The 27,910-nt window shown below is 35.4% G+C and overlaps 1 protein-coding gene across 4 annotated transcripts; it reads left to right on the forward strand.

The window, feature by feature from the left end:
* Positions 1 to 27,910, forward strand: STAU1 (staufen double-stranded RNA binding protein 1). Of its 4 annotated transcripts, none has more exons than XM_085314027.1 (15): positions 1 to 70; positions 5,597 to 5,873; positions 7,008 to 7,132; positions 9,102 to 9,258; positions 10,671 to 10,809; positions 11,559 to 11,724; positions 17,200 to 17,298; positions 18,613 to 18,843; positions 19,428 to 19,571; positions 20,386 to 20,532; positions 21,302 to 21,374; positions 23,458 to 23,777; positions 24,501 to 24,623; positions 26,175 to 26,260; positions 26,917 to 27,910. In XM_085314027.1, the coding sequence occupies exons 2-15, from the start codon at positions 5,681 to 5,683 to the stop codon at positions 27,002 to 27,004; spliced, it is 2,091 nt and encodes a 696-aa protein (XP_085170153.1). In that variant the 5' UTR covers positions 1 to 70; positions 5,597 to 5,680; the 3' UTR covers positions 27,005 to 27,910. The 4 variants fall into 4 exon arrangements, with proteins under 4 accessions (XP_085170153.1, XP_085170155.1, XP_085170156.1 ...); XM_085314029.1 differs by having other exon boundaries at positions 18,631 to 18,843; XM_085314030.1 differs by lacking the exon at positions 17,200 to 17,298.

Here is a 27,910-nt window from a genome sequence, read left to right on the forward strand (position 1 = left end):
TAGGCATTCTCCATCACAAATACCCTTTTCAGAACTAAATCCAAAACTTCACTGTCTGGATCTCCTAAAGGTACAGGAAACTTAATGTTAGTTTCTTACCTTTTATTTGCATCATRTTAAAGAAACCACAAGCTGTGGCAAAGCATAGTTATCCGCAGGAAGTAGCTTTTTTGTGTGTGACCCTCTAGCTTCTATTTGCAACACTTCTGACAATTATGATACACGGAAGCCTCAAGAGAAATTTTGTCTGAAAAATAYTGCATTCCTTTTTATATAGGAAGACATATATATATTTTTATATATATATGTATGTATGTGTGTATATATTTTTTGTTGGTTGGTTGAGTGGAGTGAGACCACATTCGCATCTTTTTGCATTTCCTTGCTTGTCTATTGGTTAGCATAGTGAATTCCAACTTCTCATTTTAATATAGCAAAAAATTCTGGGAATGTGCCAGGCTTTGAGGGGCCAAAATAAAGGGGAAAAAAAACAGAAAGAAAACCCAAAAAACTGAAATGAGGAAGAATTCATGTCCATTTCRAAGTTTACTGTTATCTATAGATCATTGAAGTTTTTAATGGCAGCCATTACTATCGTGAGGATAATAGTCTAGCACAAAAGTATTGGTGGAATTTGAAATATTACTCTGGATTAGCTTTTTAGATAGATCAATGGAAAAGTCTGGAAGGGTGGGAAAGCAGCAAGTTGTGTGATTAACTTAYGAGTGAGAGATAGGGTGGGAGTAAAACATTTGTTCATTCACCTATCTATGAGTCTGTGCGAGTGGTTGTAAGTTCTAACAATGCTTCCAGTATTGTGTAGAGGTCACTTACTTTGTAGTAGTATTTATCTTGAAATGTCTGAAGTAGTTAAGTCAAATTACTGGAAAAATCACCTAAAATACTAGGATCTTTTTAGCTTTTCTGTCCATTAACACAGTCTTTATAAATGGTTAGTCTCAACTTTCTAGGTTATGGTGCTTTTTCTTGAGTAGAAAGAATCTCTCGTAGCATATATAGCACAATGCTTTGTAAAACCATTGTAAGCCCTTTTATTTTTCCAAAACATAGTTCCAAATTGGGGATAACTTACTGGATATAGATTCAACTTTTGATCTGAATATGGGGGAAAAATGTGAAACTGATTTCCTGGTGTCTAAGGAGATTGATATAGTAATTATGTAGAAACAAGCACTCATAGAGATAGGTTAAAAAAATACATTAATTGAAAATTTTCGTGTACATTCCGACTCAGTGCTCTCCCTGGTAATAAATTCCTATTCAACTGTAGAAAAAGACTGGCATACCCAGGTATCCAGGTGTTTGGATGTCATGGGGATAAATCTTGAGKAATAGTGTGTTCTACAGTCTTCAGATTTATATTTCAACTAAAGATTTAGCTTGTTGATTCCTAAAAATTTATTTTTTGGTGTGCATTGATGCTTTCCTTCCTCTACTTTTTTATATTGATACTTGCTTTCTTGTGAGATTGGAGTCTTTTGGATTTGCAGAAGGTACATGAAGGCTGAACTCCTCCAGTTCGGTGGCTGGCGAGGGGAGGCCACGTGGTGAATCCCCAAGAGGTTTGCTTAACGCCCCTCCCGGGGTCTTTACCAGGCTGTTTGTTGAACGAGACTGAGTGGCCAGAGCTTGTCTAAGAAGTTGAGCGGTTGGTCTCTAGGTTGAGAGTAAGCGGGTTACGACCTATGAACACATCTGCAGTGATTTTTCATTGTGCAGTAGTGGAATGGGAGCAGCTGAAGTCCATTCATGATTGGATCAGTTTCCAAAACCTTATTTTTCAGGTACAAGGATGTGAGCTCCAGCCTCCGTAGGTTTTGTGGATARTGACTGAATTGTCTGTCCTGAGTATTATTCTATCCAGAAGTGCTTGAASAAAAGCTTTTTCAGACTTGACAGTGGCGGTCTCTTGATGGGGAAATCTGGGTGGAACAGGCTGAGGCTGAGCTTTACTGGTGTGAGGTGCTGTCTGCTAGTGCTCTGCAGTAAATATAGAAAGTGAACTAATAATATCCTTGTCAGGGACTTCCCTTCTTGGAAAAAAAAATACTAGGGCACTTGAGGGAGATCGGTGTAAAGGTTTGACTAGTATCATGTGAATAGAAGATGAGAATAAGAGAAAGGCATACAAGTAAACTTTAAGATAATTTGTTACTAACATTTTTAAGTTGAATCACAGCATCTCTAGAGCTCAACATAAGTCAAATGATAATGTTGTATTTTACTGTAAAGTATGTACTGACATTCTGGCTATAAAATGTCTTACTGTTGTTCTGGTAATGTACTGATTACAGACCAGTTTGGATTCCACAGTAATATTTGTTTTCTTTGCATCCAGGAGGCTGAGACTTCTAGTAGGACAGAGAATTATAGTATTCTATATTGAACTGTCTGAGAAATGAGCAGTCTTGTGGGTGTTTTATGTAATTTTTAACCACCATCCACAGCGTTATACTCTTTCTTTATGAAACTGCGGAGTGAGTTTTTATTTTAAAAGTTTTTAAAATAGGCCTTCATACATGTCAAAAATATTGAAAAATATTTAAGCTACAAAGTAGCTTAAACTAGTAATCTTTCCAATTTCTTTGGAAGTCTTACTCTAATTATTTTGTTGCTTTGGCAAAAGTGTGGGTTTCTTCACCTCAGCTTTCTTAAGAAGTCAGATACGCAGCGATTTTAAAGATGCATTCATTTCATAGTGGTCCATGAACATTTAGCAAAATACATTTCTTATGCGGTGGGATATATAGTGAATTTGTGTTACTTATCTAGGCTGCTTGGTATTATGTGTTTTAGGTTTATTGTAAGCAACTCTGGCCTCTTGCTGAGATCCAGAATCTCCCTTGTTGTAATTTGCGGAAGTATTATTTTTGTACTGTAATTTTTGCTTGGAGAACTAGATGTAATCAATTAATTTTGCACCACAGTTCATCTAGAATATTGTCTCATAGTAGTAGCTTAATAGTTAGATTTCATTTTTAGTGACTATAATGGTCATGGATTATTCAACTTTTATTGTGTATGCCAGGCTTTTAACCATATGCAGATGAGCAGAACATTTTGAATAATAAATGGGAATCTCACGGAGTGGATCTTATCTTTACAGCCAAATTTAACTAGCTAGTTTTTTTAAAAAAATTAATTAAAAAATTAGGTCTTTTCTAAAGACCTAATAACCCACTTCAAAACTCTGGAGTATTTCTAGGTAGAATGCAACTTTAGAAAYATGTTTATAAAATCACACTGTTCAYATTTTTGTGAGCACAATAGTTTTACTTAATAAGAAGAAAAAATGATGAGGATCTGGAATTTTGCCTTTGTACACAAAAGGATTGCTTTAATAACTAGATTAATAATTGCTTAATAACTAGATTAGATACTGCACTTCATTACAAATCATCCGCAACTTGTAATGGTGACAGTGAAGTTGGAAGATCTTTTGCATACAGTCCCAAGTAGAAAATAAGAGGGAAATGTCCATGGACTTCAAATACGCAGTGATAAGAGTCTGCCTGAAACCAGGAGACCTCTGGGGAATTCTAGCCAGAAATTGATTTGATGAGATGCTTTTTTTAGTGGAATTTGCCACTGGTAGTAAACTGTTTTTTGCTGCGTTGTGTAACAGTTGACTGGAAAATCACTTTAACATATGTGTTTTGCAGCTGAAATCCTGTGTTCCCTAAAATTAGATAACAGCAAATAAATGAAYGATGGTGCTTTGCTTTTAAAAATTAAGCATTTACAAGCAGAGTTCTTTTTCAGAAGAATTTCAGACTTCCTTTCCAGCTTCCTCTGAAAGATCCTGATTTTATTGACTTCAAAGCCATACATTTTTGTGTTTTCTTCTTAAAATGTGTGTATTAGAAACTGTAAGTTAAGTTGCTTTGAAGGGCATTGCACTTTAGGAGAAGAGAGTTAGCATTTCTTACTGCACCACAAGAGTTTATAGTCTTATCTAGGCAATTGTTGTATTATATTTGAAAATTTTCAGCATTTCTAGTGATACTCCTGGAAATGAAACTTAATGATTATAAAATKATTACCCTAGAGCCTTACTCTAAATAATTTCATCTTTACCTTTCAACTTCTTGGAGCTCCATTATATTCCTAATACTTCTCACAATTAYAGTGTACCTAATGTGTAACTTTTGCAAATTTAATAGTCAAATATAGGCTTTATTTTGAGTATAATCTATGTAAATGGAAGAGGTTTTCTGAACTAATTTCTCTCTAGCAAAAAACACAGTTATCCAACTAGCAATTTAATAAGCCTGACACATTAATGATAGTTCTCCAAAGTAAAAATATTCTGAGCGGTAGGTTTGTTTGTATATACGGAGGGTGGGCAAGGAGTTGAATATTACAGATTATTATGTTGTTTCCCAGAGTGTCTTTCCTCTACTCTGATCAAATAAAACCTTTGTATGCATGAATGTATTAGCGTAAGTTCTCCTCTCAGATGTTCTGTCAGTAACTAGCTGAAAACTTCACCTTGACTCATTGCTGCTCCTCTCMCTTTGGAAGCCCATTCACAGGCTCAGAATTTGAAGCTTAGTGAGCACTTCGGTAGTTGTGTTGCTACTAATAGCTCCCAAGAGGTATCTGGAGCAGTAATTTTACTTTTACACTTCATCTGTAAATTATGAAAGAATAAGCTTTTGTTTGCTGCCCTACAGTTGAGTAGTATGTGTGTTTCCAGGAAAAATATATTTAAATTGACTGTAAAACTTGTTTTAAATAAATGGATTGATATGTGGGTCATAAGTGGATAGTGGCAGCTGGGTTCTGGCAGCAATGATAGTCTTCAAASTGGCAATCTCTTAGTATATATTTAGGTTGAACTGTCTGAGTATGGAGATAATGTTGCAGCCACATGTAAGAGAAATCTATCACTAATTTGTCAGTGGAGAAAAGACTTGTCACAGTATTTCACAATGATTGGTGTAAGCTCATTGCTTGGAGGATTTTTGGTTTTKCTTTTTAATTAATATAGCTGCTTACAAGGGCTTTCAACAATTGTTTATAGGGTTGCAAAGCCAAGTAACTCCAACCTGACGCTTGAACTGTGAATGAAACACTTCCTGGCTCAGTTGGAAGTAACCTTCGAAATACATGTAGCTTATAAAGTTTRTAAGAGTTTATAAGCTCTTACATAAGCCCTTATACCTTCCTTCCTCCCTATAATAGCTACTTTGGCATTTTCTGCTAGACACCAGTTGTATTCCTCTCACMAATGTTTAGACTTCTTGTTGATTATGAAACAATGAAAAAATATATATGGTAGAGGGTGTATGCTCTGAATAGCTGTTCTGTAAAGACTGCATTTATTGTTTGCCTCTGAGTTACAAACTTCAATTTCAAGTGTCAAAAATGCATGAAATAATCTCATCATGAAAGTGTTCAATATRTCAGCAGTGGCTATCAATTTAGGTAACTGGATTTGCTATGTAAGTGGATTTAATGATATAGAAAGCAGGTGGCTAGATGATMTTAATTGAGCAAGCAAAAATAAAGCTTCTATACTATATGAATATTTAGTCTAATTGTTATGTTTTTCATCTTTACAACATTTTAGGTCAACTATTTGGCTTCATCGCATTGAGTTTGCCTGCGTTCAAAGCTGTTTACCTACAGTAATTTGCTCTGGTTGGAAGTGAACATGTCTCAAGTTCAAATTCAGAATCCTTCTGCTGCCCTTGCAGGGAACCAAATATTAAATAAGAACCCGTCTCTTTCACAGCCTTTGAGTATTCCTTCTACTACTAGTTCTTTACCCTCTGAAAATGCAGGTAGACCTATCCAAAACTCTGCTTTACCCTCTGCATCTGTTACATCCACCAATGCAGCTGCAGGTAATATTGATTTTCCTATTAATGAATGCCTGTATTCTTTGTGTCTATAGATTGGCATGGTATYGTCCTGATATTAGTACCTAAAATATTTTTAAAGTAGTATTTACAYAACTACAGTGGCTTGTCATTCTTTATTTCTATTGAATGAGACTGAGACAGATATAAGGATACTTTTCTACAAAGTTCTAAGAATTAGTTAAAATAWTTTTTATAGTAAAGAGTACTTTAAATTGTTGTATAAAAATTAAGCTTGTAAAACATTGTTATCAATTTTTTCCATAAGTAACTTGTTTTAAATAAAGTATTTCAAACAATATCTATTTTTTCTATGTCTGCTAACAGATTGATGCATGGGTATCACTCAAGATCTGCTTGTATCTGTAAAGCTGTATTCTGTTTTACAGTATTTGTTTAAAACTAGTATTCCTTAGTGTCCTTAATGCATGTAAGATTGCATATGCTTTATTCATTAAAAAAAATATTAATAAGAATATTGGAAAATAAATGGAATAATAATTGGATGCTTAAAAATAGTGTCTTCTAGGCTTCCGTGGAAAAAGGGAAATAAATCATTAATAGAAAAATGCAGTGGCTGGAGTTTGAAGCAATGCAAAAGCAATTTTGTCCTGGTCTAGTTCAATTATAATCAGTTTATTGATAAGTATACTGTAGAGCTAAAGAAAGACAACAGAGCTAATTAAAGGTAATAAATAAAAAATAGATAGTAGATTTAAAAGAGAAAGAAAAAGAAACAAACTGACTTTTGGGGAATTACTCAAAATGAATAACTGTGATGAGTATGTTCGTGATTTGCTCCTTGAAGTACGCCATATAAGATCTAAGCTGATAACTTCATAACTTYATAGTTACGATTTTCATTAACACATAAATTTTAATGATACTGTTGTAGGCATGCACATTGCATCAGTAGACTATTCAGTAGACTGTTGCCAGTTTGTCTAATGGCCAGAGACATCCAACCTGGCGGCTTTCTGCTGCGAAAGGGTGTATTGCAGGCAACTGGATGCTAGGACAATGTGTGCTTCTTTATGTTAAAGACTGTAGGAGCATTCATCACTACCTGCCCATTTATCTGTTTTTATTTATTTAATTTTTTTTTGTATGATCTTTCAGCTCCTTCTAACATGGCAAACCCCAAAGAGAAAACCCCAATGTGTCTTGTGAATGAGTTAGCCCGTTTCAACAAGATTCAGCCTGAATATAAGCTTTTAAGTGAGCAAGGTCCAGCTCATTCTAAGGTAAATGCTGGTATAAATTTCTTGTTGTTTCTGTTGCTCATGGTCACTTCTGCAAGTGGAAAGGCAAAGTATATGTTTCTGGTGCAAGATAATACAGAATAATRGAGAGGAATAGGAAGCTGATCAAAGTACTGGATATAATGAAGTGCAAAGCTGTTACTACAGGCATTCTAAAAAGCTGATGTCCCAAAGTACATCAAGGTTGAACCTATATGTTACCTAAAATTTAGGTGTTTGGGAGAGTTGTTAGCACCTTTGTGAGGTGAGTGTATTCATTTGCAACTTCCATTTAATCATGCAAGATTTGCCCCTTCCAGTCTTAAATTTTTGTTAAATGTGAGATTTCATTGTGAAATCACTTTATAATGTTATGCTAATCTTTTGTTCTGTATCTTGCCTCTTGTTCTGCAAAAAAATTTTGTGTTTTTCCTCTGGTGCATTTTAATATTTTGAGGTAAATCCCACCAACTTGTAGTCCAAATTATCCTGTGAGATAGGGGAAGGTTTATGGCACTTATTCTTCTTTAGAAAAATGCTACTTCGGTGCTTTTGTGTGTACATATAATTGGTGAGGTGCAAATCTAAATTCATTATTTTGTCTAGAGAAGTTTAAYTGCTCGCTTTTAAGGGGGTGGGGTGTCCTCCTTCCTTATGCATATCATAACTGAATATTACTTTGCTGTGGCTCTTTTTTTCTGAACATTTGTCTGTTCCAAAACAGTTACTTTAACAAAAGAATCTTTAACTCCTTGTAGAGGGAGTATGTAAATRCTTAGAGTAGACCAGTATGTGTGCATCCCAAGTCAATGCGTGTGTCTTACAATGTATCAAAATTTCAGTCTTATACAATTCCTTTAGTGTTTGTCTGTCTGTATTTGGGAAGATAATTTTACAGGCATACAGCAAATATACAAGCGATTTATGTTGCTTCAGAGAACACTGAAGAAGAGAATTTTAGCATTATTAAACTTTTTACCCTTCATTGGAGATCTGTGTTATGTGAATATTGAGGTTAAGACATAGAAGAAAAATCAGACTAGTATGTTTCTATTTAATCTTGCATCCTCTCCTTAAGCTGTTTCATGAAACAGACTTAACATTTTATAGTAGATGAATTGCCTTGGAATTGAGTAATATTAAGAACTGGAATCTTTTGTCCAAGGTATGTGTAATGCCAGCTTCAATGTGCAAAAGCAGGCAAGGTTTGCATTTGAAAGCAAAAGTTTCAGAATAATGTTCAGAGCATCTGTTCGCATGTGTTTTCATTCTGATTAAAATTAAACTTCATTTAATTACCAAGGAGACCTTGGCTTGCTGTTGTATGATTAATTTGTGAATTTTTAGGTCAATATATATCTTTATCTCGCATACTTAAAATGAAGTGCCACAGAGCTTTTGCTCTATAATCAAATAGACTTGTGCACATCTGTGGTCATGTTGGAGCATTTATAGCATAACATGACCTTATTCTCTATATGCAAACTACTGAAAAAAAAGCTAAATACTTAAAAAAAAAAAAAAAAAAAAAAAAAAAAAAAAAAAAAAAAAAAAAAAAAAAAAAAAAAAAAGAAAAAAAGAAAGTGTTAAAGCAACGATTGAGTTATGCAAAATGAAAATGAGTCTGAATTTAAAGGCAGCTGTTCAGGATAATTTTGGTATTCCAGCTATCCATGTATCTATATACATTGCCTCTTTTGTTTTTTAGACTGTGTGATCTCATGCAGAATGGAGGAGGACAGTTACTAGCCACAAATTTTTATGAAATGCTTAGTTCAGTAGTGGGAGAAACTACTAGATGTCCAAAGTTTTTAGACTCTAAAGACAAACRTGGTAGTTAAGGATGTGATAATCCAAGCTTTCTTTAAGTTTTGCACTACTAAAAAAAGGCATTTTTCTATGTAAGATAATCTAATAAATGCTGTGAATTCTGTTTCAGATCTTAGTAAAATCTGTATTTTCTATTTGTTAGGTGTTTACAGTGCAGTTGACTCTTGGGGACCAGCACTGGGAAGCTGAAGGAACTAGTATTAAAAAAGCGCAACATGCAGCAGCTGCCAAAGCTTTAGAAGGGACAAAATTCCCTAAACCTACAGCTCGTCCATCTCGTAGCGAAGGAAAGAATCCAGGTATGTACCAGGACAAAATTATTACGAAAACAGCCTGGAATATGACCCTCTCATTTTTATATGTATTTTAAAGTTGAATAAGGATGAATAAATCCACTGTTTAGCTTAGTGTTTTGTTTTGTAATACTTGGTAGAATCCTGGAATAGATGCTTATCTTAAACTTGAAATATGAATCCTAAATAAAAAATCCAAACTAAAAAAATCAATGAGGAATTTAGTTAAAGCAAAGAATAATTTCTCATATAGACAAATAAATGTTCTTAGTAATTCTGATATGAATTCAGAAACTTAATGGCAAAGATTTCTTTGTAAACATTGTAGTTTAGTGAAAAATAAACTACTGAATGTGTCTTGAGAGACTGGATCAGAGCTTTGAAATATGCATCATTTGTATTTCTGTAAAGAGAGGCAGATGTTCATTTGTATAAAAGCAGATAAGCTGTAGCTAGTTATGTTTCTGACATTACTGAGATTACTTATAAGCTATCTTTAAAATGTAAAATTAAATGTAAATTAGCTTCACATCTCACCTGCACATGTATGATTGTTTAGCATTTTCGTTTAGTCAGTCGAATTTAAAAATTATTAGGATAGTGTTATAATGCTCATCAAAGGTTAAAACTTAGGAAAATACAGTTGGTACATGTGTTTTAATTCTTTCTTTGAAAAACACTTCATACAATGAACAGAGAAATTACAAAAAATTAGAAACAGCTTCTTTCAGCTGTGAATATCCGTTCTGTAAATTTGTCGTCTTTTGGCAATTGCTGTATAACAAAATAGTGCTGTCTAATAGACGTTGATTTTTCAGCCTGTGTTAGAAGAGTGACAATTTATGTGACTGCTCTTTCTCAGATGAGAATAATCAGTTAGTCAATTCTTCATCTACATGGGGGGATCTGCTTGGGAAGAAACATTTATAGCTGTCAATGGCAGCATACCTTGTTATTTGAAAGACAAGTTGTTATTTGAAAATGAAGAGTTATAAAGACCCTTTCTAAGTCATTGAATACAAAGAAAACCATTTGGTCATTATCAATAAACATTAGAAGTAAAGGATATGTAGCATGCCCATCTAATTTAATTTTTTTCTCTAGGAAGAGAAACTTGTCTGTTCTGCAGACCACTTTGTTAGTCATTTGTAAAACATCAGTAGCTTCACAATTTTTCAAAAACCAGCAAACTTAATTTTTGTAATGAGATTTGTCATTTTTACATTCATACTAGGCACCTAATTTAATATGCATTGTATAGACATATTTTCATTCATTGGTATTCATATTCATTTACACAAGAATAATGCATATGGCAAAATTTCAGCCCAGTTATCCCTGCTTTGAGGCAGTAATGGAGTTTACATTGTTTCAATCTCTTAYGAAACTTAAACAACTCTATTTTCCTATTTATTTAGACAGTGTAACCCCCACAGTGGAGCTAAATGCACTTTGCATGAAGCTGGGAAAGAAACCTATGTACAAACCTATTGATCCTTATACGGGGATGAGATCCACTTACAACTATACTATGAGAGGTGGTGCTTATCCTCCACGGTACGTATTGTATAATATTTTGATTTTGTAATCTTTTATCTTTGTACTTCCACTCTGTTGATCTGAGYGCTCTTTTGAGGCCATCGTCTCAATACTAGCTAGAAGTGTAGCACGCCTTATTAAGTTATTCAGCTTGAAATATAGCCAGCTTAGGATGGGAAAGGCTTTAATGAGCATACCTCTTGAATATCTACATATAATCTACAGGAATATCTATCTATTTAAAGATTTTTTCATTTGAGGGGGAGGGAGGAAGAAGAGAACTGAACCCATGATTGAAGTGCTTTTGAGAGCACTGACAAATAGCCAGATTCACTAGATGAACACTTATAATTATTTCTTCTTTTTCCTTTCTGTATGAAAGAAAAAATGAGGAAAAGTTTGACAATCTTCCTAGAACTGACTTTAAATAAATCGCATCTTCAGTTTAAAGAATTTTATTTGAGCATAGGACTTGAGAATTTGAAACTTACTACTCTGCTAGGTTTATAAAAACATACTTATGCTGTCTTTCTCTGTTCTTCTCGTTGGTTAGAAACCTGTAAAACAAGAAATATTGATATTCAGTTTCAAAGTCTCTCACTAAAATCTTTTAGACTTCAAATCAAAATTTAGCTTTTTTAATATTAGTGCTTCAGAGCTGAGTATTGGTTACTGATATCCAAGAGACTCATCCACATATAACTTGCATTTCTAATCAATTACCTTGTAGACCACATGATTTGCTTACTTAAATCTCTTTCTTGTAGGTACTTTTACCCATTTCCTGTTGGGCCCTTACTTTATCAAGTTGAGCTTTCAATTGGAGGGCAGCAGTTTCATGGGAAAGGAAGAACAAGACAAGCTGCTAAACATGATGCAGCTGCTAAAGCACTGAAAGTTCTGCAGAATGAGCCCTTGCCTGAGAAACCAGAGGTGGGAATTGATCTTAGTGTGTTGTAAGCATAAATTGCTAAGAGAAACTAAAATATTAAATTTTTTTCTAATTGGAAGGAAGACTATAGTGAAATTTAATTTTGTGCAGTAGTGTTGACCTATTTGTGTCCAATAGAAACATTTTAATTAATAAAAATGGAAATAGAATTTTCTTAAATTAGGTTATATTAATTCTTTTACTGTCATATTTTTCCACAACAATGCTATAGAAAACTGATGGATATGAGTGCTGGAAGCATATATAGCAACTAATATTTTTTTCAGGTACAGGTGATGTACAAACTTCTGAAGAAGAGTCAGATCAGGGTACATAGGTTCTACTACAAGCAACATGGAGATCACATGAGTTGGAGATGATGTAGGAATTTTGCTTAGGAAACAAAGAACCGTGGAAACTCTAGAAGATCAGGAAGTTCATGAAAGTAGTAAACTCATATTTCTAAATGAATGTAGGAAGCAAACTTGTAGCCCTTTGTATATTTAATGTTGCCCAGAATGTCCTACTTTAAGACCTTGTTTTTTTGTTTTTGTTTTTGTTTTTTTTTTTCCTCACTCTCCCCATGCCTTTTAAAGTTTCATAGGCTAGGAGAGTCACTGCTTGGATGTGAGCTACTTACAGGTCCTGGGGCTGAGTTGACTACATGCACCCTCTCTGTATGTGTTGGCTGACTGCTCCAGCCAAAGACTTGAAGAGTGCATCTAATCTTTCCTATATGGGCTCACTATACACATCTGAATTATAAAGGCTTGGTGTTAGAACTAAGAGGAAGAGATTTATTGATGTACTCCATGCTTGCATCTAGGCTATGTTGAAAAGGAGGCCATGGAATATAAACTTAAAAGTGAGAGAGAGACTAGGACATTGCCAGTGAGGTTAGGAACAGGGAGTGGAGATTAGTAATAACTTGCAATGTGGAGAGCCTGGGAACTTGCTGGATACGGAGTCTGGCTATCTGCTGAAACAGGAAGATGAAGAATAACAAGACAAGAAAGAAGGGATCCGAGACAGAAAAACTATCTGGGGGCCTATCAGGATTGCCAGAGCAAGAGGTCCTGGGTCCTAGGATAMGTGTCATGAAGTCAAGGGAGACTGAGCAAAGAAAAGTGTGTTTGTGAGAGAGAATTTTGCTCAGGTAATTAGGCAAAGATATTGGGTCTGGTTGAGAGAGGTTGCCTGGGAGGTTGTGATGATGATAGTTCAGGTGACAGAAAGCTTTTCTGGATAAAGAGGAGATGTAGATAGTGAAATGATGGAGACCAATAAGAGTCAAGAGAATAAAAGTGCTAATGGAGAAAAGAGTGATGCTAGAAACAGAAGCTGAAAGAGTGGAGATTAGTTTTGCACTGAAACCTAGAACTAGTGGTAGGGTAGAAGCTGGACAGGGACAAGCTGGAGGTAATCAAGCAAAGGAGGTCAAGTCTGAGAGGGGTGGTCCTCTTCAGTGTAGCGGAACCCTGAGTTCCTGAGTACTRTTGTTCTGTGCCACTAATACATTATATCCTCTCTTGCACACATCTGCATAGAAGATAACCTACTGTCATCAGTCATTTTTCTACCTCAGGCAGCAAAAGTCTGTACGCTGAACCTAAGGAATCCAACTCTGCAGAAAATCCTATGATGACATGTAACTGATTTTTTTTTTTTTTTCTGTTCACTTTTTGAGAAAGGTTTATGTGCAAGTGACTTTTTGAGTATTTGTAGAGCTGTGTTTTTAAAGTTGGGAAATGAGGACTTCAGCACAAACACTGTAATTGTCTTTACATGACCATGCTTTTTCACAGCATCTCATTCAGTCTAAAGGGAATGAATTGAAAGGCAAAGGAAGTAAATCTAGAGAGCTTCTGCCTTTTTTTGTGGGGGGTGGGGATGGGCAGAGAGATATGACCAAAGAAATACTATAGTGAATGAGGCAAGAAATTGCAAGAAGGGAGAACTATTTTAAGAATAAAACAATTGAAACCTACCTTGGGAGTTGAATTCTATTGTGACCTCTGCCATAGAGATGCTAGACAAATCTCTTAAACTAAACTTTCCTGTGAAACGTGGGTTTGATATTTTATTGATGCCTGACTTGTCTACAAAATGAATAGCAAGTGCAGCTATGTTTAAGGAGAGCAGTCCCTTGAACACAAAGTACTGTGTTATATAAGTACTCCAAAAAGTCAGATCTTTGGCATTTCAGATTTGGTATTTGAGTACTAAGGTCATTAATATTTGTAGCTTTCAAATACTATATTGTAATGATCATAAATAAAGGAATTATTGTCTTCATAACACGCATTTATTTTTGCAGTGGACACAGAGATGATAAAATAGGGAATATTTTCCCACTAAGTGAACACTGTTCATTCTTGCGTTCAGTGAGGCAAGATCCTTGAAGGATACTATAATGTAAGATCATAAGAAATAATATTATAATGCATGTATRCAATGGAGGCAAATTGGTTGTACAAGCAGACTTAATCTTGATACTTTGTACCTGTAGTTTGASGTTGCCAGTAATATTCCTTTTTAATGTAGCTGTCTTCCTGTAACCTATAAGTGTGTGTGTGTGTGTGTGTATTTTGTATGAGTACACCTGAGCTCTTGTATGTTTAGACAGAGCTATGCATTAGAAGGAATTGTTGAATAAAATGATTAGGCTTAAATGGTAAGGAAGACAGTTTCCCAAACTGAGTGGGATTTGTACTCAGAGTGCAAATCCAGAAGCAAGTGACAAGAGAAAGATTTTGATAATACATGCTCTCAACTGGGCAAAGCTCTGAGCAATCCGACAGAATTTTAAAGTTGACTCTACTTTGAGTAGACAGTTGGATTAGGAGACCTCCAAAGGACCTTTCCAACCTAAATTAGTCCGRTTCTAAACTGAAGCTAAGATGTACAGACAGAGACAATACAAGGTTACTTTGCGCATTCAGAGACAGAGATAACAAAGCATAGGTTTACCCTTCTAGCTCAGGATTTAGGTAGGAATTCTAACTTTTGTCTGAAGACACTAAAACCAGCATTGCTTCTCTATTTTTTTTTTCCAACTTACCTGCTAAATATCAGATGTTCTGTACATGCATGAAAAAAGAGTGATAGCCGTATTGAAATCAATGTAGTTCTCATCAGCGGGTATTCAGGTTTTGTTTATAAGCAGTCTTTGGGGAACTACATGTTGAAACAGTTCCTTGCAAAGCAGGTATCTCTCTTAAAGGACTGTATTACTTCTAAATTTTGTTTGGGATCTTTTTAAGATACTACTTTTGGTTCCTTCTGTGACTCTTCACTCATTAAAAAGTGAACAATTTGATGAAAACTAAGAGTAGTAAATGCTCATATTTGTGGTCTCCTTTTGATTTACAGGCATAGGTCCCTTGGAGAGTTTAGTCTATGCACACATGCAAACTACTGTGAAGCCTTCTGCTTTTAAAAATCATCTATCTTTAGGTATGGGAGGGAAAGAGAAAGAGGGAGAGTGTGTGTGCATATGTGTGATTGACTTATAAAATAAACTGATCCAGAGCTCAAGTACAGGTAATATAATTTTCAAAATAGCTATAATCTGTTAATTGGTATTTTGCTATTAACTTAGAAAAATACATTCAAGAATAAACGCCTGCTTAAAGCATGTGAACAGACTTGGAATATGCCGAGAATAAACACCATGATATAGCAGATAATTTCTCAGTATTTCTTCACTAGCCTTCTTTTGAAAGAATTTTAAATGGAAAAAATCTAATCTGATAAAGAGAAGACTTGGTTGGTCATTTTATCAAGGCAAAATATAGGAATTTGTAAATTCTTTTGAAAAACTAGAATACATCTTAAATTATAAGGAGAGAAAAAAATACTTGTAATTAAAGTAATTGTGCTAATGTTTTGAGAGTAAAGGCAGTGGCAAGTTATTCCTAGAGATGCTGGTGCTAAACTTTCTGTAACACTTAAGCCCTAATAAAGGGCTTAAGAGTTCAAATAACTTTGCTGGGTGTATGATGCTTTTCATTTTGAAAAAAACATTTGCATTTGAAATAGGTGCTAGAATTTGATGATCAAGACTTTCAACTCCTATTTTCAATCTTAATTTTGCCAAACGCCACCTGCTAAGGTGTTGGTATATGGTTTCCCTAGTGTAGACTTTTGCCTCTACGTTTCTCCTGTGCTTTGTAATGCACAGTGCATTACGCTTTTGGGAGTGGTGCCATCACGTGGCCTCCGTTTTTGCAGACCTGATGATTGTGTGTGCTATGTACATGCTCGTGCTCAGAGTTTGGAGCCTGGATACTGTAGTGAGATTAGATCAGATAAATATTTTTGTTCTAAAAAGAATACTGGGCTGTGTGCAGTCTTCTGAAGCATTTGCGACTCAGACCTGAAATGCAAGGCCAGTCCATAAGAACAGTGAAAAAATTTGATGGGACAGTTTGAAGGAGTGAAAACCACAGATTAATTTTGTTTTGGAAGAGGTGACTATAAATGATGAAAAACAAACTATCATGAGAAACAAGCTATTCCTTCATGTTTTATCTAATCTGCTAGTAATGGAGATTACGGATGCTTGCTACCATCAAAATGARTTTTAATCAATGAATCCTCTTTAGCATATTTCTGCTTTTCCAATAAAATACATAATCATTTTTGTAACCTGATTGCGTAAACACTACTGCAGCCAGATACAATCAGTGAAATTGTTGTTAATCTTTATCATAATCTTTCCAATATCACTTGGACACTTGGTCTTAAAATGTCTCTGTTGCTGTTGCCATGCCTTCTTAGCTCATGTTGTTACCAACATCAGTAAAGACATTTTTGGAATTGCCAGTCAGTTTTACCTGGTGATATGTGAAAGTGCCTGTAGGTAAGCTCCTGCTGGCACTGCCTCAGCAGATGTAAGGCATCAGAGGTGTACATCGTGTGATTTAAGGCAAGTTGTTCATAGTACAGTCTCCTTAGGATTGTTCAGAGGAGAAAAATCTGTAGATGAAACTCTTGCTAGGGCTATGCCAAGGTCTAATTAGCTATCATTTATTCATATTGGTCCCACTCTCAGATTCTTTATTTTTCCTGCCCTTTCTCTTATCTGACGCTGTCTTAGTGCTTTTGGTACAAATGTCCAATCAGCATATGTAAATGGTATTTCATAAAGGTACTTCCATTTGGAAAATCAGTTCATTTAAAACTTCAGTTTATCTTTCTATAAATAGATTTTAAGCCTATTGGCCCTTATTCCCTTTATTCTGCATTGTACTGAGCACATGCAAATATGAAGGTTTACTAGGTTTTACACTTAACACCTTAAATGAGGTACTCAAATTTCARTTCTGTAATGTGTGTGATGCATTTTTACACATTCACATAAAACAGCAATAAAGGTTAGACTACTTAGAAATTTGAGAGTTCAATAAACTGGTTGGATGAGTAGAGTTCAATTTAATAGGATCTTTATTTTAAATAGAGTATGCTTCTTTTAGGTTAACGGAAAAGAACCAGATGATGAAAATCTCAATAAATCTGAAATAAGCCAAGTTTTTGAGATTGCACTTAAAAGGAACTTGCCTGTGAATTTTGAGGTATGTTTATTTTACAAGCTCTAGATTTGTTTTTACTAGAATATTAAGGGTACACAATAATTTAAGTAGCCTGTCTCAGATAACCCAAACAACTGACTTTTAATATGCCTTGTTAGTTGTGAATATACTTCTATCTTTGACAGTCACCCTGATTGTCTCAGAATTTATATGGTGAAGGAAAAGAAGAAAAAAATTCACTGTTCAAATTCACACACAAAAAATCACATTAGTGAACAGCTATGCTGCAATTCTCTGTGCAATCTTTTGTCCAAACTTTTTGAAAAAAACAGTATTGTTGTCAAGAAACAAAACACAGCTCCATAGTAATGATTAGAATATTGGAGTACAGAGTCAAGACAAATGAGTACAACTCATTCTGAAAGATTATTTATGGAAGTATTTACTGAAGCACTGATGTGGACTACTTGCAAGTTGCAGAATCTCAAATAGGTTTCTTTTCTTGCCATGAGGTGACCTCATGTGCATCTTACTTTCCTTTCCCTTTGGCCTGGCTGCTTGCTGCCTCTTTGCCCCTCCTTGATCATTTTAGTTAGCTTAAATCAGTAACTTCCGCAGGAACATCTTTGTTGTGCTAAAATATTAATTTGTTGTGTTGCCTTCCTGAGCTGGCATAGTGATGTTTCATTCAACTATCTGAGTTGTTACAGTAAGAAAATGCAATTGTRTTTTGCTAAGTGCTTCTGAAACTGTTCTATGAAATTCTATATGAAGATTTCAATTATTGCAGATTAGCATGAGCATCACCAGTGAAAAATGCACTGTTACAAAAAAGCCAGCTGTGGGTGGAAGTTATTAATTCGTTCCAACTTTTTGACTTGGTTAATATTTTGAAGTATGATGTATTATGAATGCAGTTAAAGAATAAATCTGTAATAGGCAGCTGTCCCTTAAATGTCTTCAGGATTAAAATGGTAGATCCTGAAGAATTGGTTTCCCTATATTGATCTATTAATGTAATATGAAGCATTTAATGAGGTGATGTTAATCGGGTGGAGGTACATATTTATGAAATAGAGCAGTTGTATTTTTCTATTGAAAGAGTAAATCAGTAAGCTAAATAAGATGGATTAATGACTAATATGTAAATATTATTTACTGTTTGCTGTACATGAACCTTTTTAAAGTATATTTTTATTTGTGTTGGATTATGTTGTTAGAGTGAGCATGATTTAGATAGCCACTTTTTGGATTTTATGAAATGTATATTCCCTTTACCCTTAGTTCTTAAGAGAAGTTTGCTATAAACAATGTGCCCTACCATTTTTAATAAGTGTTTATCACGCTTTCACTCAGTTTTTCCCTCTGAAACAGGTGACCAAGGAAAGTGGTCCTCCCCATATGAAGAGCTTTGTAACCAAGGTGTCAGTTGGAGAGTTCATGGGTGAAGGTGAAGGAAAGAGCAAGAAGATCTCTAAGAAAAATGCTGCAATAGCAGTCCTAGAAGAACTGAAAAAATTGCCACCTCTTCCTACAGTTGAAAAAATGAAACCACGAATCAAAAAGAAAACAAAATCAATAGTGAAGGTAAGAGACCGCTTTAACAGATTGAAATCCAGCTGTCTTAAAATATCATCAGATGAGAGACATGCCTAAGTCAATTATAAACACTCTTCAAGTGCTAAMCATTAATCAGCATTCTAGTACTACAAATAAAATAATATTTTGCACCCATTCTAAATGGGGTTCTTATACCATTGTTACAGTAGCAAAACAATGATTACAATAAGTTCAAGATCAAAAAGAAACCGTATAAAAGAATGGGTGGCATACAAAAATCAAGCTCCGATCTTCAAGCCTTAGACTTTACAGTTYGGGGTTTTGAATTATTCTATTTCTGAAAATTCTACTGCAAGCCTTACCCTCTCAATATAATCTGATTAAAAACTGTGAAACTCTTACCAGTGGTAGGTTATCTATGGTCAACTATAACAGAAGAGCCAAATAGTTTGAACATTTTTCTTTGGCTGTGACGGTGTTTCATTAAGCAGCTTTTGTTTTAGTGTCTCTAATTCCTAGAGATGAATGAGTTTATTGGCACACTGCATTTTGTATATTAAATCAAATATTCACAGAGTGTTGGCTTATTTCCTAAACATTATTCTACTTAGCTGCAAACAAGTCCAGAATATGGTCAAGGAATGAATCCTATTAGCAGACTTGCCCAGATACAGCAGGCCAAGAAAGAAAAGGAACCAGAGTACATGCTCATCACAGAACGTGGTCTTCCAAGGCGCAGGGAATTTGTTATGCAGGTTTGTATGTTAATTTGAGAAATCTAGTTGCTTGGCTTTGTCTGACTYTTTTGGCTATGATAATCAGATTGTCACAATGATATACAAATGTTACAGAATTACAGCTGTACTTCCATGAMATTTATTAAGCAAATATCCAGTGGGCTCTATTCAAGCAAGATAAGAGTTCAGGAAAGATGATCTGAATTATATGTGAGAAATATCATATAGGGCACTGCAAGTTTTTAACTGCCTAATACTTTTAATTAACAGGAATAATAAGATACTGGTAAGAGATACTGAGCTTCTTGTATTTTTATAAAGTAAGATTCATTAATAAAAACAAGAAAATCCTTCATTTTCTTCTTCCTCCAAATCTTGCTTTGCTTTACAATGCAGCGCTTTCTACACTCTGCATTGAAAATTCCAAAACTATTGCAGTATTTCTGATACTGAGTGTCTTCAAGCCTCTAATAAGTGCATCCTCCAGTCTTCTTTCCTGCCTTGCCAGGACAGGAAAGAACTAAGCAGAAATAGTAGCTGTTTCCCTTCCAGTATGTTAAGAAAGCTGCTAAACCTTTGAGTTTAGTTTAGAAAATTTACATCCACCATGATACCAGTTTTGAGCATTTAAGCTCGTGCCAAGGGGTGTGATTATGCCATTTCTGTTTATCTTTGTGCTTGGAAACCAATGATGATAAACAGCAGCTTGCTTAGAGTAATAATCATTGAACTATTAGGTGACTCATGCTGTATTTGAGATATGGGTCACTAATCAGTGAATCCTAATGCCACTTTTATAAGAACTTGTGCTTTTTCTTTCTATTTTGTCCAGGTGAAAGTTGGTGTACACACAGCTGAAGGAATGGGCACGAACAAAAAAGTCGCTAAACGCAATGCTGCTGAAAATATGTTGGAACTTCTAGGTTTCAAAGTCCCTCAACCTCAACCTCCAAAGCCAGCATTAAAGACAGAAGAGAAGGTAAAATTCTTTAAATAGCTCCACTCTTTGAATGACAGCAAAAGTTCAGTTGAAACAACAGCAGCTTTACAAGGCAATAACAGTATAGCAARTTCATGCTTTCTGTACCAGCCAGAAAACAACCTCATCAGAAGAATAAATGAATGTATTTCTTCATCAGAGAATAGCTCTTAACTGGTAATAGTTGATGTATTTGATCTTGCAAACTTAGACATGTACATTATATAAGACTTTGTGGTAGCAATAGTTTTATGTAATGTTATCACTAACTGTATTCAAAAGTTTGGAATGGGTCTCTCTGGGCCCCTTAGCAGGAAAACAGCTTTGCATTGTTTTTCTGTTGATGTAGCAGTTTTCACTGGTGTGTTGAAACAGTGAGACTGATTTTAGTTTTCCCCTTGTTTGGTATTTGTTCACCTGTATCCATGCACATTGCCATCAGCAATGCTAATAACTAATGCTAATTTAATTATGGTTTATACTAGTTTATTATGGCATCTAGGTCTCATTATCTGTGTTCTTAGTAGCACTTCACTAACTTGTAGGTAAATAATTTTAGTCATTCAGTGAAAAAGAATCACTGAGCTCATCTTATTCTTGACAGCTATTTAATAGTTGAGGTTTTTGAACAATAAAATCTTTAGTAAAGCTTTGACCAGTCAGATCAGCTGCATCTTGAAGACTTTAAAACTTAGATTTTTTTTTTTTAAGGGATATTGTGTGGGTGTGTTTCACTCTTTTAAATTATTATTTTATTTATTTTTTTTAGACACCAGTGAAGAAACCAGGTGATGGAAGAAAAGTAACCTTCTTTGAGCCAGGCTCTGAAGAGACTTCACCTAGTAAGTGGCCTTTTTGAAAGAAGTGTAGCCCTATTAGCATGTGTACGTAAGGTATGCTTCTCAGTCCCATCAGCAGTGTCACTCAGAACATTGTAATGAGCAGAGGTATGCATCTGCCATCCTATAGACTAAATCCACCCCCTGGGAGAGTTTGGTTCACATTCCAAAATGCTTATTCCTTCCAAGTCATATAGTATTTGGCTTGTTTGGCCGCATGGTCAGGGGAGGAAGGACATGGCTGAGTCAAGAGGAAAGATGTGCTAATGAGTCAGCTGAGCAGTTGATAGAGGTGCAGCTGCTGCTACCTGCAGCTTCCTGGCTTGTCACTTGTATCTGAAGGATCCTTGGGCAGGCTTTAATCAGTGTCTAGGGCTTTCTAGAACAAGAGTGAATGCCTGGGACTGGATTTGGCTCTGGTTCAGGGAACAGGCTCCTTTGATCAGCAGTAGAAATGAAATAGGGACAGTTTGTGTGGGGAGGAAGTAAGGAGAGGAGAGATCAGCCTTTGGCTCAGGAGGAAGTTTCTGTGGTACAGGGTGCAAATGAGGCTGGGAGCAGATTCCCTGGGAAAAAGGCTGKGGGCTTCTGCCAGCTGGGACTAGCCTTCCACGTTGGAAGAATGGTTGAGCGCAGGGTGGAAGAACGCCGCAGAGATGGATACGTTTCTCAGCCTGGGGTAGAGTGTCAATGGGACGGTGGTGCTGAATATGCTGAGGCAGAGTTAGCTGTGTTAAATTTGGCTGCATCCCCATGCAGATGTCAAGGGGAATAACTGTAGTGTAGTGAAGACAGTCTTCCTGGGATGAAGATGGGAAAAGAAATCTGCTAATTAAAATTAGTCTTCCTAAAGCAGAGTCATAAAGGAACGGAATGGCCTTGCACTGCMGATCAACCTCTTCATCTGTGCTCAGTCTCTAATGACAGAGCAAGGAACTGTGGAACGGTGCCTGCATTATTTCAGACAGTTGATGGCTGTAGGGGTCTGACATACAGATGACTGGCTGGAAGAAGGAGGAAGGTGTTGGGGGAAGATGATCACAAAGCATACTGCAGCTGGCAGTGTARACTGCTGAAAGTAGCCTTATAGAAAGTTTATCAATCATAAAATTATTCTGTTCTAAATAGTATGTTTTAGGTGTTTTAGTATGTTTGTTGTTTAAATTATAAGTAGATGGGATTTAATATTTAATAACATGTTCCTATATCTAAAAGATCTTGGATAAACTTCCTGGTTTCTTACTCGAACTTTCYCATCACTGCTTTGTATCCATTTTTCTTCCATCTATAGATTTTGGCTTTTGTCCTTAGACTTGYAACAGTTCAGTCCTGCCGAAACTCAGTTCTCTATTCTGCCATACTGACTCCTGTTTTTATTCTAATGGCACTGTCTTCCCCATCTTAAGCACACCTCTTGAATTTTTCATGACATTCCTGTGTTACGTGAGTTCCCTGTAAGGAGCTATTGCTATCCCTCTTAAATCTAATTTATGCAACAATGTCAGTAAATTGCTTTCAGTTGCTATTGGTTAGATACTTGGTGTAAATAGTGACTTCTACTTACTTCTTACTGTTCTGGTTTTACATTTAATCTTACCTACCTGCTCTATCTTTTCCCAATATACAGTATAAACTTTGTGGATTATCTTGTCACTGTCTTTACAGTGTTTAACAGTGGCTCTGACCATTTTATGGTGTCATTATTTGCTTCTACAGTTTAAATGATGAAATAAAAGTTTCTGAAACCAAAAGATACATCTAGAATGTGGTTGCAACAGTCTGAGGTGTCTGTAAGCTTGACTAACCTGGAGAAATTGCTCCTGGAGGTAAATGTGTTCCTTTGGCAGAAGCAGGTGTTACACTGAATAATTTATTCAGTAAGCAAACTCTCTTGATGGTGCTGAATCTCTGACCCAGTAAAGGTGAATCAAGTTCACTAAGTTTGTTAGTGTTTTAGTGTTTCAAAAGTAATTTGGAATAAAATATTTTTATTTCAAAAGTGGCTGCACTTCGTATGTTTTTATGTGCCTGCAAAAGGTCTCATAGAAATAGCTAATACCTGTTTAATCTGTACCTCTCTCTCCAGGTAATAAAGATGATGAGTTTAGGATGCCTTATCTCAGCCATCAGCAGCTTCCTGCTGGAATTCTTCCCATGGTCCCTGAGGTTGCACAAGCTGTAGGAGCCAATCAAGGACACCACACCAAAGAGTTCAATAGGGCAGCCCCAAATCCTGCCAAGGCTACAGTAACAGCAATGATTGCTAGAGAGCTATTGTATGGTGGTACTTCTCCTACTGCTGAGACCATATTAAAAAATAACAACTCATCAGGCCACGTACCCCATGGACCACTTACTAGGCCCTCTGAGCAGCTGGACTATCTTTCCAATGTTCAAGGAATCCAGGTAAATGCTCGACTCTGCAAGAGTTCTTCCAAGGCCTGTTTTTGTTTTAAAGTTCTAAAGTTTTGTTTTAAAGTGTTCTGCTGTTGCCTTATTTATTCTGAGGCTGTTAAGCTGAATTTCATGTAAACATCTCACTTCACCTAGGAAACATACTGAAATTTACAGGTTTTAATTAAATATTCAAATATGCTATCTGTACTATATCCYCAGCCTTAATTCAGTGCTATTTGAAGAATGAAATTGAAGGTACCGTTGTCTGAATATTTTCATGATGTAGGGATGTATTGTGAACTCAATCTTGGCTGATCTGAATGCAGTTCTTTGAAAAATCTTTGTTACATTAACATTTGTTGTAAATTGTATATTTGGTGCATAGTCCCTTTAATTAGAATTGCATTTGAATTACTATATTAATACATTAGAAGAGCTCCCTGGACAATAATAGGAAAAATTTTAAATGCAGGTAGCTATCAGAATACAGCTTGCAGCAGCAATCATTTTTATATAGTGCCTTTTATTCAGAAGGCTTACAAAGCTCTCATGATTACTCAAACTATTGCAAGTGAAATCAGGCTTCAAAGTATATTGTTCTACAGGTTAACAGAGAGAACAAGTGTAAATAGGATTTTGGCTTCTTATATGGGCAGAAAATATCGAGCAATTGTGATATATTTTCTGTGTTTCATTAACTGAAAAGAACTAAATTACTTTTTTTTTCCTCAGGTTGAATACAAAGACTTTCCAAAAAATAACAAGAATGAGTTTGTATCTCTTATAAACTGTTCCTCTCAGCCACCACTGATCAGCCATGGAATTGGAAAGGATGTAGAATCTTGCCATGATATGGTATGATGAATATTGCTGAAATGTTTTCTTTTTAGATTTCTGTGAGCTAAGGGGTGCAGTTGATAGACAAAGATGTCCTATTACACCTGAATCGCAGTGAATTAAATGCTGTACAATTTTTGACTGTTTCTTGTCTAATATATCACAAGTTGCTGAAATAAATGAGGGATAATACTAGAATCTAATACTGTGTAGCTGTAGACATAATCTTTAAAATGCTTAATATAGACTCACAATTTTGGCCTACACAAAATGCATTACGTTTTTTCGCTATTAGTTGCCTGAGCACTTAGTAAAGAGTATATATAAAAGTGAGCTTTTAAAATGTAAGAACTTGTCACTGTTTTATTTTTCTTTAATGGAATGGGCTGATATCTCACTAGGAACTGTAATACTCTTGTTCACGTTACCAGACTTGCTGCTGGAACAGAATCCAGAATGAAAGAAATGCAGTTCACCATTAGATAGGAGACACTGTAAATCTGTTAAACTCCCTTTAAAAAGAAGATCTTTTAATAACAGTAGCTGAAATATTTCTTTGTGAAAGAATGAATCTTCTAGACTGTAAACTGTAAGGGACTTTGTCTTCAGGTCAGTCTATAAAATACCTTGCATGTTGTTGGCAGTATGTACACAGTCTACTACAATTTGAAAAGTATTTAGTTCTTTTGGTATCCAGTGGTGAGCTATGTAGTAACTGCAAGCTAGTTAAAACAACAGTTTATAATATGTAAATGCACTCATAAAAACTTGATTTTATTAATTTTTATTCTATTTTTTTGCTTATCAAAATTATATTTTGATAGAGATTTCTTTGATCCAGTTTTGTCATTTTATTCTGACATTTTCATACCCATCTCTACATTCTGTTGTAAAGAGCTCCTGTAAGACTAAGCAGACAAGTCAGTGTAATAGGTGAAGGGAAAAGGACTGCTATTTTGCAGGTTAAACACTGCAACTGGGTGAGAATCTTCCTCTGTTCGGATGTTCAGCTTTCGCTCTGCCGTAACTGATCAGGGATATTTTAAAAGGTGAACTGGGAACGGAGCAGAATAAAATTGAAATATCTTTTCATTCTTCTCAAGGAAATGGCTTACATTAGTATTATTCATGCCATATTGACAAAACACTCTTTTACGGTCACACACGCCCTTTCTATATTTAATTTTCGATTCTTGTGTAATTGATTTCCTTCTTCCAGAAAGGACTTTTTAGTTCTGTTCATTTTAATGTTCTTTACCTAATCTCTCTACAGTTTGAGCCATCACTAATTCAGCGTCTTTTACCATGTTACTAATAGTACCGCAGAGTTAATTTTTCCCCGCTGCTAAAACAAAAGCCATGGGAACCCCCTAGCCACTGCTCCATTCTAGAGTTTAATACAACAAGATGAAATTTTACACCATTGCATTTTGTCCCCAGAATTACACATCTTAATAAATATATTGCCAAAATTAGAATGTTTACTCTGTTTCAAGTGAATTTTAGTTCTGCTTTCAATAAATTATACAGATATAAGTTGGATTACTGAATTCTGTCCCTTTYCTTTAGGCTGCATTGAACATTTTAAAGTTGCTGTCTGAGTTGGACCAACAAACCACAGAGATGCCAAGAACAGGAAATGGACCAATGTCTGTGTGAGTGAAAAGTGAAAAGCAGTTGATTGTGACACACTGACTTTCCCTTGCATTAATGGAAAGCTGTGACCCTATGATGTGTTAAAAACAAACAAAATGTGAGGGCTTTTCTTTACCAGAAAACTTAAAATACCAAGGGCTGTTATCTTCTTGGGAAGGCCGAGAGGGTAGGTTTTATGATCAAGCTTGTAATTTTCATGTCAACTGTAAGTTACTAGGCTCAATGCATGGGCAAGTAGATAAAATGTACTGGCTATGACATACAGCAGTTCTGATTAGCTAATGTCTCTGCTTAAACTAGTTATACGTATTTGTAAATAGTGTCACGTTTTTCAGGGTGCTTAAGTGTTATAGCTGCACCTTTTTTCGAGAAATCTTCTGTATGTAAATTGTAAACAATGTACAAGTTTCGCAGCTTGCTTTCAGCATAAACATGGAGGTTTGCAAATTATTCCCTTTGACCAGAAAAAAGACTGTTGCATAATAAGTTACCAAAATGGTGAAGCTAGCAAAGTGCTAATTAAAAAAAAAAAAGGCAAGTTATATGTAAACAAATTGTAATATGTGCATCAAAACCTGTGTGTCACGTTTAGAAGCTTCTTGTTGGGGTAAATTGTGTTTTATCTTCTCAGTAACAAGTGTTTTCTCATTTGCAGATGTGTGAAACAAGAAATGGAAAGTGACCCTCTTCTCAAACCGGCTAACTCAAACACTTTGGGACAAACACTGGACAGCACTGCCTAAAAAGGCTTTTGACTGGACCCAAACGTGAAAGCACCAGAGAAAATCAAATGCTTCCTATTAATGTAACCTAACTGTTTTAGAGTGCTACAGTCTTTACAACCTACTGTAGTGTCTAAATCATAACCGTTGCTTTTTCTTCAAACAGTGATAAATTTTTAGTTTCATTATGTTGTTTTGATTGAAATGACACTATAAATTTTTCATTTAAAAGTTTCTTAATTGTATCTAGAACCATAGCACAGTTTAGAAACTTTGTCTTCTGAGACTGACATGTTATCTGTGAACTAACTTGGGAAGATCATATCCATGTATGTGGTTATTTTGTTTTTACTGAAATAGAAAAGTTTCACTAGAAACAAACTGTGTGCCCACCATTTTAAAAAGTCCAATATTTCCACAAACCTAGCTTACTTCTCCAACGGTTGACCGAATTAAAACACTCTAGGAATTTTAAACTTTGTTTGATCATTTTTGGTTAACTTCTAGTTTTCTTGAGCGCGGGTAGGGGAACTTGAATGCAACATGAATTAAAATGATCTCTGTTCTATGTTTTAAGGATTGTGTGTATAGCAGGCACACAGCTCACTACATTACAGGATATGATCTCAATGTAGTGCATATAAAACTGCAGATTGATTTTCCTTGAGTGCTTTATACTGTTTAATTACATCTCCATGTAGGGCTGAAAAAAATTACCTATGTTTATATATAAACTGTGTTGCTTTTGATGTTGTGTTATTGCGTGCTGAACTGTGCGCAATAAAGTTTTTTGCATATGGTCCAGGTAAAGCACGATAGCCTTGCAAGTTAAGTACTGCTTCAGTTCATTGTTTACGCTGGAATTTTTTCTCCCCATGGAATGTAAGTAAAACGTAGTGTTTGTCACCAATAAATGGTAATACTAAA

This window comes from Rhea americana, unplaced genomic scaffold, assembly GCF_003343005.1.
Source record: "Rhea americana isolate MKP2758 unplaced genomic scaffold, rheAme1 scaffold_4, whole genome shotgun sequence".
Lineage (NCBI taxonomy): Eukaryota > Metazoa > Chordata > Aves > Rheiformes > Rheidae > Rhea > Rhea americana.